Below are 10,596 nucleotides of genomic sequence, written 5' to 3'. Positions count from 1 at the left end.
TAAATGTTAGTGAATACTTGATGGCAAGTATCTCAAGTATCTCGCAATTTTGTTTTTGGTTCTTTAAAATTTTGAGGGGTTGAATCAGCCAACTTATGTCAAGGTCTCGGCCGCTTAAAGTCTTTGAGTAATGTATGTAGTTTCATTTTTGTGTCCTATTTTAACAAGTGTAAACTGCCCATTCTTTGGATAGTTTTCATGATAATTATTGTTATTGTTATTATGTGCCTCTTTAATAATTACTGTATATCTTTTTATGTAGCTGCATTCAACTCTTCTACATAAACTTGTCCACCTATGATTTGATACTGTTTTTAGGAAGAAGACTATGACATGTTCAAACACTGTTATTGTATAGTGAAATTATGGAAAATTTACTACATTCTGATCCCATCTCAGTACTGCCATGTCTTTAACTCTGCTGATTCTAATCTAAATTTATCCAAAATTACTGTCACATCTACAAAAGGATGTAAGTTTCTTTTCCTTTGTGAAATTACAAATTACACACTTTGCTATTGGCCTCATCATGATACTGATGTTTTACTTATTGTGGTGCAAGAATTTTTTGTAAGCTCGTAATAGGTATAAGGGGGTGTGAAGCATAGAGCAGTAGTACATCTGCAAGGCAAATAGGATTTGAAGTGCTTTTTGCTGATCAGAATAAATCCTGTTGGATTATCCTTAAAAGAGGTGGTGTACTTTTAATAGTTTCTGTTGGTGGTGGTTGATGATATTGAGACTGCCTCTCACTTGACTTGCTTGAGTTTGTCTGTTTTTCTTTTATTGATGTAGTAGCGTCTGGTGGGCGTGAGTATCTGCAATTTCCAGTCTTTACTTCTCTCATATTGTAGTTTAATTGGTGAAAGATGACATGGATGGTTAGGGAAATGGTTGGCATGTTGCATCCTGTTTTGTGCATTGCCAAATCTTGAAGAATTTAATTGATAGTGCATTTTCCTGGATCTTTTACCATGTACTTTGGATCACAGTATCATAGTCCCTTTCTATATTACATGTTGTTATCAGCCTCAGCTGGTATGTTTGATTCTTTTGTCAAATTTTTTTGTGGTATTTTTGGGACACTACTTATGATCCTCTTGTCACTTGTCATTTGTATACCTGTGGCCTGTTATCAATTTTATCTTTCTCTTTCTTTTATACCTTTTTTTATGTTTTCTGTTCAGATTTGTTTTCCCAAAGTTTTTTTTCCCAAGTGAGGTTCTTACAGGCAAAGGTATTTAACTTCTATGTAAAGTAATCCCTTTACTTTGAATAACCTGAAATATTTTTCTTTAAAATTGAGAATGAATGAAAGAAAGAAGTATCAGGAGGGAGAATTCTTCTCAATCCTTGACTAAGAACTTTCTTGTTTTCAACTATCGGGCTTCTGCATGTGACATTCTCATTGAAAAGCAATCCTGTTTTAGCTTGTGAATTTAATACCATCAATTGTACAATGATATTCATAAAAGTCAGTGGTAGAAACATCCAGTCTATCGATTTTGTGGTTTGTTTCCATGTGTAATAATTCTTTGTTCTTAAAATCTTTACACATTTAGTGTTCAATTTTGATTTTTTACCGTAATTAGTCAGTGCATTGTTTGTTTTTTCTTTAAAAAAAAAATGAAGTGCTAAAACAGATCTTCCTGCAGTGAGTTAGTATCAACTCTGTTTTGCTTTCCGCTTTGAATAAGTTTATGTCTTTTTGTTTTCTGTACCTTGTAAAACAGTTTACAGTTATTGATTACAATCTTGAAGGAGAAAATAAAGGAATACATATTGTTGAATGAACATTTTTATAACAACTGCTAAAACAATGAGATAAGGCACCAAAGTATGAACTTGATACAAGGTCATCACACATGTGTTTTCAAAAACGATGCTATTAATTGAGTATCTCTTTCCAGCCACCCAACATTCACCCTGATTTTTTCAATGGCTTGATCAATGGTCCGTTCCATTCCTAACACTTTGTGATTCTTAGAAAATTCTTCCAGATCAGTAGCCATGTTGTCTGATGCAGCATGAGAAAATACTCCTGAGATGAAATGGGGTAGGGCAAATGATCCAGCCTGAAAATAAAGTTGCATTTTAAACATTTCAGTTAAAAATTTGGCAAAGATATTTTGATGTTGTTTAAGTTCAATACAGACATATCCTTCAAAAATGTTTTTCCAGTGATGCTGGGTGTAATTCCACACTTGTTCTCGTCCCGTACGGGTTTGCGATATTGCACTGAGTACATCCAGAGAAGTCTCCTTCCTTACATGTTTCTAGGATACAAACAATTTTTTTTTTTTCAAAAAAAGAGAACAAAAAATATTATACATATGTACATATCTTCCTCTGGATTCATTATTAAGAGGAATCTATACTCACAGACAGAGCAAAGTTCAGCAACTGACTGATCAGAACTTGGTCCTTCATTGCAGCGAGAGCATACAATATTCTCTCTTTCTCCTCCTGAAGTGAAGCCGCATGGTACATCTGACAGAATGAAAAGAATACAAAATTTATTGACACAGAATATAAACAAACTTAGAAATATCATTGGCTGATCTGTACTTACATCAATGACAGATTTGTAAAGATCTTGGTTGGCATTTTTAACACCAATGGCATACACTACACCACGGAGATCAGGCAGCACCTCCAATGAACCATCTAAATGAGCCTTTAAACGTTTCTCAGCTTCAGTAATTACAGTTTCATCCTCAAATTCACCAAGAAGATCCAAAATCGAACTACGAAGCAATTTGTCCTCATGACCTAAGAGACAAATTAAGTAAATTAAGTATGTACTAAATTGTACAGGATTAAAGAAAGAAGAGAAATGCATACTTTCATTAGGCTTTGGATCCCAAGAAATATTTTGTCTTATCTCATGAAGTAGTTTTCGCCCAAAAGCCATGTAATGGCTTAGAATAGAATCATCAGCATATTCAACGAGCTTCTTCAATCTCATTAAGACACTACTCATAGTGCTCCACACCATGCAACTATCTTCCTTTGACATTGATAGCAGAAGGTCAAGAATCTTGTCAGATGTACTGTAGCCTCCCTGTACCTAATATGAAATTTGAGGAATAATATTAACTTATGGGTATTATAGATAAGATGACCTCTCCTCACATACTGACAATATAAAAAAAAAGAAATACTTACAAGAGCAAAAAGATCATCAAGAAGACCAAGACGATCAATAGGTGGAAGAGAGAGATTAGATATTGCTGGCATGAGATTTTCCAGCATATCTGGGGAATAATGAACTCTGTAGAAACCATACTGACCAGGGTTCAATTTCACCCAGTCATTTTTGTTCAAACCATTAATGAACAAAACATCTTCTTTAGATGCTAATTCAAATCTACCGGTACTGTTACCCTGTGTTTTTTCAGTTCTGTATTCCATAGGAATTATCCAATTTTCAAATTTAGAATCTGATGGAAAACACATTTATAGAAATCATTCCTCAAAATAAGCAGTAAGGATTAAAAATGCAAAGAAAAGAGTAGTAAGTAAGAAATAAATATTTAAGTTAAAAGTAAAAGTCTCACCTGACTCATTTCCAGATGCACAAAATTTGTACTGTTTCAGTAGAAGTTTGCACTTATTTCCTACTTGCTCTCTTTCAACAAATATCACTGGATAACCAGATAATTTTGTCCAATTAGGCATAATGGATGAGATGGGTTTCTGGGAAGCCTCCTCCAAAACTTTCCACAAGTCATTAGTTGAGGCATTTTTGTACTGGAACTTGTTCAAGTACATGTTCATCCCCCTCTCAAAGTCCTAATTAATTATACCGTAATAACACTGATTACTTTTTTTGCAGCCCATATAGATTATAGATTTCTAGAACAAAGGCACTTACATCATCACCAATGTATCCATGTAACATTCGAATTAATGAAGCCCCTTTATTGTATGAAATATCATCAAAAATTTCATCAACATGCAATGGATGTTTAACGGGTACCTGGAAAGGCAAGAATGAGAGAAAAGTAGTTTTAAAGATAAGTGACACTGAATGAATCTTTTTTATCTACCCTTACCTCAACAGGATGACTTGTTTTGAGGGCATCCATTTTCATAGCAGGGCTATAAACAAGAGTTATAAACTGGTTCCAAATGTTATAATCAGGAAACAGCTTTGCCACACTCAAAAATTCCATGAAGGTTGCGTAACCTTCATTCAACCATAAATGATCCCACCATTCCTGTCAGAGATACAAAATATCTAAATTATATACAATTATATACAATTATATACAATACAATCAAGAGAAAATATACTACTAAAAGAAGAATTTAGAGTCCCAGTTTGCCAGTTTGTTGCATATTGATTTTTTCTTAGTTTTCTTACCATAGTAACAAGATTCCCAAACCACTGATGAGCGATTTCATGAGCAACAATAAGGGCAATGTATTGTATTCTTTTGGCAGAGCTGACTTTAGGATCAACCAGTAGACATGTTTCTCTATATGTAATCAATCCCCAGTTTTCCATAGCACCTAACAAAGAGAATTTCAAGGCACAGAATGAGTGGTGGGAGTAGGTAGATGGAATAAAAGTAAACAGTGTTTAGCATTCCAAAAATTAATTCAGTTTAAATATTTCTGCTGATGACTTACCAAATGATAAACTGGGCACTGCAATCAAATCCATTTTAGGCAAAGGGTACAAAATTTTGAAGAAGTCTTCAAAATAAGGCAGAACTTTTACTGCTGCATCCAAGGCAAATTGTCCCTGTTCTTGCTTTTTCAGTGGGGTATAAACTCGTACTTTGACTCCCTTTGGGGTTGACTGTTCAATATAGTCAAACTCTCCAACCACAACAGCCACAAGATATGTCGACATGATTGGACTTCTGGCAAAGCGCACCAGCTTGTGATCCAATTCTATAACTTCACTTGAAATGGGCTGTACAACATAAGCATGATGGTAATATTCGAGATTTAAATTTTTTTAAATGTATCTTTTATAAGCAACACTCACCATATTGGATAAAGCCACCCTGTCCTTTGCACAACAAACAGTAATATCAAACGTTGCTTTAAATGAAGGCTCATCCCAACAAGGAAAACATCGATGAGCCTTGCTGGCTTCAAATTGAGTGATTGCACAAACTCGTTCCTCTCCATCACAACTAAATTTAAAATAAGATGTTATAAATGAATCAGAAACATTCACTACAGGATTACAGATAGACATAAAATTTGACAAAAGTTACCTAGTATATTTGGCTTGGTAAAATCCTCGAAAGTTATCATCTAATAAACCTTTAAACTTTAAAGACAATGTGTACGAGCCAACTTGCAGACCACTAGGCACGTCCAAAGTTATGGACTCATTATAATCACAAGTGGAAAGCCCGGTGCACAGTTTGTCATCCCCTGACCGTAGTTCCACATCACTCAATTCAAGATCAATGCTATGAAATTTCACTTGATTGGTTGGAGAGCTGACCTAAAAGAACGGGAGAATAGAAACAGTACAAATACTGGTATGATTGTTTACACAACCATGTAGGGTTATGAAACATCACCAAATTCGAAAAGATGATTATTTGAACTTATTCATCTCTTACCATCAAGCTCACGACCACTTTTCCCTCAAAGGTGCAAGATTGCAAATCTGGCTTCAAATATAAATCGTAATGTGTCGGAGTGACACACTTTGGCAGCTTTTCATACTGCTGATGAGAGTCTAAAACCATGATTAAGGTTTATTTTCTTTTATAAAAACATAAAGCTTTCGAAGGGAAAGTGGACTCTGATTTGCTTTGTAAGATAAGACGCTGACGCTGACGCACACAGTAGTCAGGTAACTCCGAAAAAAATTTACAGCACAATCAGGGCAGACCGTCTATTTCTTCCCTCCGCTATATTTTGAATATGCCGGATTTTCCCGCCACAAGTGGCCGAAGGCCGTGGCCGTAGAGATGCGTTATCTCGTAGCCACAACAAGAAGAAGAAAAACATGACCACTGGTTTCCTTAAGTTTTAGAAGGTCTGTTGCGGTTCTTTTCCGGTTAGAGTGTAAATCGCTAAAATGGTGAGTGTGCCCGTAGCTCCTGAAAATTATCTTGTAACATCCAGGGCCTAGGCGCTTTTAATTAGTGTTGCTCAATTGCAAAATAAAATGGTATGTCCAAGAATTTCATAGTGATGGGTCGGTATATTCCATACAGATAAGATACTATTGTACTTGACGTGTCAGCCTCACACCCGCCGTTGCAGTCTTAGCTATTTGAAAAGCCCCTGCGGTATTGATTTCGTTCGAAGTTTTCAAAAGTTTCAGTTGTGTTGCTAATGTCGTATCACCTTTTAATGGCTAAGTGATTGTAACACCTGAAGGCTTTAGCTCTCGAGACCTTAATGGGGGTTCACATGCAGTTGAGGTTATACCGGAGTTCACACATGGCCGGCGTTGTTTTGCCTTGAATCCAATTTTCGTCATAGTGATGGATAGACCCTCTTAAGGCTTATGTTTAGATGCATAACTTTCGTAGATCACTCATGTAGTTTTGGGTACTTTATCGTTTGTTTACGTAAATTGAGCGCTAAGTCAGGTTATGTTTTGGTTAGCTCAGCCTATGCCATCGTCGTTCAATTTCTGTATTCCCATAGTGTATCTCTACCTACTGCTTTTTCGTTTCAGGCGAGGGGACCTAAGAAGCATTTGAAGCGCCTTCATGCCCCCAAGGCATGGATGTTGGACAAATTGGGTGGTGTTTTCGCACCACGACCAAGCACTGGTCCCCACAAGCTCAGGGAATCACTTCCCTTGGTGATCTTCTTGAGGAACCGTCTTAAATATGCCCTCACAAACTGTGAAGTTAAGAAGATCGTCATGCAGCGCCTCATTAAGGTTGACGGCAAGGTCCGAACGGACCCCAACTACCCTGCTGGTTTTATGGGTGAGTTATTGCTGCTGTACCTCAGAATTTGCCTAATTTGGTCTCTAAGTTAAATGTTTCTGTGATGATTCATGCCTCTGATCTCATGAAGACATGCATGGGGAACAACCTGAGAAACATAATTTTCCATTCTCCTTTGGACACCACTCAGAGTATCCGGAAGGAACTGTTCTGTCCTGTTCTTTGAAAAAGACGAATCTCAGCCATTTTAACTCTTCGGCAGTACTTTTAAAGAGAAATCTGCATGTTGCATGTTCTTCGAATTCCAGTCTTAACTTATGCCTCTGATGACAATGACAACCCTTGAAGGGGGAAGTTAGGAATCTAAGTTAGTGTTCACTAGGTCCTGGGTCCTCTGTCACAATTGTGCTTATTACGTTACTAATATTCCTATTTTTCCACTAGATGTCATCTCCATTGAGAAGACCAACGAAAACTTCCGTCTCATCTATGATGTCAAGGGTCGTTTCACCATCCACCGCATCACTGCTGATGAAGCCAAAGTAAGTCACTCTGCCTCCTCTGAGATGGAATTATGTGAAATTTGTCACAACACTCAATGCTAACTTTCTATTACAGTACAAGCTTTGCAAGGTGAAGAGAGTTCAGGTTGGTCCCAGGGGCATCCCATTCCTTGTTTCCCATGATGGCCGCACCATCAGATACCCTGACCCAGCAATTAAGGTCAATGACACCATCCAGCTTGATATTTCTACCAGCAAGATTATGGACTACATTAGCTTTGACTCAGGTATGCATCACACTTGACTTCTGTTCAATTTAGCTCTGTGATGATCAATACTTAATGGCACACCATTGAATGACATTGATAATACTCTTACTCATCTGAGATTTGATAATTTAGTCTCTTGTAACATTTGTGATATCACCTGACATCATTTTTATTTTACAGGCAATCTTTGCATGATCACTGGAGGTCGTAACTTGGGGCGTGTTGGTACAGTCGTCAACCGCGAGAGGCATCCTGGATCATTCGATATTGTTCACATCAAGGATAGCCAGGGTCATGTTTTTGCCACCCGGTAAGTTTGATTCATTTGACATGCGTGGCCTGATCGAAGCCATTGTAAGCTCTGTAGCTTATCTTGGTCAAAACAAGGCCTAAATTACTTTTCTTCATCGGTCGCTTGTTGAGCCTAAACTCATGGCCCCTGAGCATTACCCATGGATGAATACAGTCCACATATAACACAAGTGTGTGGGCCTGATCGAAGCCATTTTCAGCTTAATAGCTTAAATTGGTCAAAACAAGGCCCAGATTGAATTTCACCTTTCGGTCGCTTGTTGAACCTTCTTTTGATAGTCTTTGAGCATTACCCTAGGTTGAAAACAGCTGCAGACCTTTTCCCCCTTATCTTTTCCACGGCCTAATCGAAGCCAATTGTAGGGCCCTAGCTTACAATTGGTCAAATTAAGGCCAAGATTACTTTTCACCGTCGGTCGCTTGTCGAGCCCTAATTTCATGGCCCTTGAGCATTACCCAAGGTTGAAAACAACCATGACTAATGGTGCCTCACTTATTCCATTTTATAAATTCAGGATCTAACTTTTTTCTTTCCTTTTTTGCAGTTTGCACAACGTATTCATCATTGGCAAGGGCACCAAGGCTTACGTCTCCTTGCCTAAGGGCAAGGGAGTCAAGCTCAGCATTTCAGAGGAGCGCGACAAGAGGCTAGCTGCCAAAGCTACTTCTGGTTGAAGTTAATTTGTTATGGTGCTGTAATAAAAATTGAAAAATCATTTTATGCGTGATGCTTATCCTTGTTTTTCTGGGTCACTTAAATTTGAGATGACATTGGAGGTGGACAATTTCCATTTTATTTTGACTTAGTGTCGTACAAAACAATTTCTCAATGAATTCCATCTCTCCCAGTGTTCATGGTGTCAGTGAGAGCTAGACAGAATCCATTGTGAAGCATGCACACACAACGCCGGTGTAAGTTCTTATGAAGAGACTCGACAGACTCGAGCTTTCAATATTTGGTCTCCACGGCTGGCTTCACATGAGTTCGTGTTTTTCTCTTGCCCCCGCTCAGTACGCCGGATACGCTGCTTCATAGATGGGCTGGTGGGGGTGGCCTCCGTGCAGAGGGAGGGGCACAGGGAGATGGAGAGCGGAGGCGTGGGCGTGCACAGGGGCGGGGGGCGGGTGAACGGCCTTCCCCGACTTGGTGACGACGGCGTTGAAGCCGTTGTGGCCGTCAGCGGTGTAGGACACGGTGCGGATGGTGCCATCGGGCTCGACCAGAGAGTACTCGCCCTTGACTACGTCCCCATCACGCTCCTCCCATTGGCTCTTGTGGTCGCCCGTGTGCGGGTCGTTTACGCCGTAGTTGAATGCGTACTTGGGCGGCGCCTGCGTGTCAAGATGAACAAAACGGGATGCATAGAATAACAAAGTGCATCTATAGAGCTACGACGGGAGTATTCTTTCTCTGGTTTGAGTGTAAACTGTTGATCGGCGTTACTTACATAGTAGTCCGCTCCGTGGTAGGCGGGGGCGGCGGCGTAGGCAGGGGCGGCGTGGTACGGGCTGGCCAGAGCGGGCAGCGGGGCGGCGGCGTAGTTGAGGGCGGCCGGACTCACGGCGCTGATGCCGCCGTAGCCGCTGTAGCCCCCGGGGTAGTTGCTGAGGTAGCCTGCTCGGGCGACGCCGAGGGTCGCCGACAGCGCCAGGAACGCGATCTGAAAACAGGCGTGTCATGTTCTCTCGGGAGTCCGCGTTTGTCGAGGCGTGGCGCATCCGAGCACTTTTGATGCGCGATCGCGGAGGAACCGTGTAATCAAGCGGCAAATCCGAGCCATAAAAAAGAAGAAGAAGAAAAACGACGTCGCCAAGGGTGGAGTCCTCGTTGCGCCAACCAGAGCGTTACCTCAGACCCTATCCTCTGCTCAATGTCAACCTTGTTATCTAGACGGTGTGGCGGCTTGGTGGTGGGGGAGGGTCCTTTCAGCATTTCTCTTGCGCCCCCCCTCCTCCCCCTTTGCTCCATCAGAGTGACTTATTTTTGGCCTTGTTAACAGGGACCTGGACATGAGTGAGTGCCCACCCAGCAGACTAGGGCCTCATGGGATGGGTTCTTCGCTTACCGCAACTTAGTCTAAACTCCGACGCCCCGCCACCAAGGCGCGGCGCTCGGTGACACAGGCGACACCTCAAAGCCATCCCCGCGTAACGGCTGACCGCAAGTCTGCGACGCGCGACACGTCCTGTAAATGGCCGAGCCTCGGGTTCACTCGTTCACACCCGGTCGGAATTCCCTGCTGGGGGACCAGGGACCAGTTATCATTGCAGCTCGCGGGTCGAAAACATTGTTGCTTCAGACCACGACTCCAGCCCCACCTAAAGTTTGAGCTGATGAGGATAATCCATAGTGCGCTGGCGGTGGTGCGGGGCGGGCGTCCTCCTACCTGTTGGAGTCCCGACATGTTCACAGTCGTGATGGAGAAGAAGATATGTTCGGACAGAGATCACACACTGGGCACACGCGCACACTTTGTTCCCGACGCACTCGCTGATCACAACTGACTTGCCACTGACCGGGCGTCGCCTTCTTTTATAAGACGCGCCCCTGTCCTGCTGGCTAGCTGGACGCAGTGGACCGGAGGGGGGCGGGGAGTAGTGGGAGAAAGGGGGCGGGAGCGCTTG

The 10,596-nt window shown here is 41.1% G+C and overlaps 3 protein-coding genes across 4 annotated transcripts; 1 reads left to right on the top strand and 2 right to left on the bottom strand.

Moving 5' to 3' along the window:
- Positions 1-1,782: 1,782 nt before the first annotated feature.
- On the bottom strand, positions 1,783-5,877 carry LOC113202215 (puromycin-sensitive aminopeptidase). Its single transcript, XM_026416324.2, has 14 exons — positions 5,595-5,877; positions 5,238-5,473; positions 5,003-5,153; positions 4,639-4,927; positions 4,370-4,518; positions 4,059-4,223; positions 3,878-3,982; positions 3,561-3,795; positions 3,169-3,443; positions 2,845-3,070; positions 2,573-2,772; positions 2,383-2,490; positions 2,157-2,276; positions 1,783-2,075 (listed from the first exon to the last, which is right to left on the bottom strand). Exons 1-14 carry the CDS (start codon positions 5,721-5,723, stop codon positions 1,860-1,862), a joined length of 2,604 nt encoding a protein of 867 aa, XP_026272109.1. The 5' UTR covers positions 5,724-5,877; the 3' UTR covers positions 1,783-1,859.
- Positions 5,878-5,927: 50 nt separating this feature from the next.
- On the top strand, positions 5,928-8,687 carry LOC113202218 (40S ribosomal protein S4). 2 transcript variants are annotated; one of them, XM_026416332.2, is made up of 6 exons: positions 5,928-6,061; positions 6,668-6,926; positions 7,332-7,429; positions 7,506-7,677; positions 7,840-7,969; positions 8,517-8,687. In XM_026416332.2, exons 1-6 carry the CDS (start codon positions 6,059-6,061, stop codon positions 8,644-8,646), a joined length of 792 nt encoding a protein of 263 aa, XP_026272117.1. In that variant the 5' UTR covers positions 5,928-6,058; the 3' UTR covers positions 8,647-8,687. The 2 variants fall into 2 exon arrangements, with proteins under 2 accessions (XP_026272117.1, XP_026272118.1); XM_026416333.2 differs by having other exon boundaries at positions 6,022-6,151.
- Positions 8,688-8,742: 55 nt separating this feature from the next.
- LOC113202219 (cuticle protein 19-like) lies at positions 8,743-10,505 on the bottom strand. The gene is made up of 3 exons (XM_026416334.2): positions 10,359-10,505; positions 9,420-9,632; positions 8,743-9,303 (listed from the first exon to the last, which is right to left on the bottom strand). The coding sequence occupies exons 1-3, from the start codon at positions 10,374-10,376 to the stop codon at positions 8,980-8,982; spliced, it is 555 nt and encodes a 184-aa protein (XP_026272119.1). The 5' UTR covers positions 10,377-10,505; the 3' UTR covers positions 8,743-8,979.
- Positions 10,506-10,596: the final 91 nt, after the last annotated feature.

This window comes from Frankliniella occidentalis, unplaced genomic scaffold, assembly GCF_000697945.3.
Source record: "Frankliniella occidentalis isolate FOCC.00 unplaced genomic scaffold, Focc_3.1 Scaffold138, whole genome shotgun sequence".
In the NCBI taxonomy this organism is placed as follows: Eukaryota; Metazoa; Arthropoda; class Insecta; order Thysanoptera; family Thripidae; genus Frankliniella; species Frankliniella occidentalis.
The sequence above is the reverse complement of the archived record's forward strand: the minus strand, read 5'-3'. Positions and strand labels throughout refer to the sequence as shown.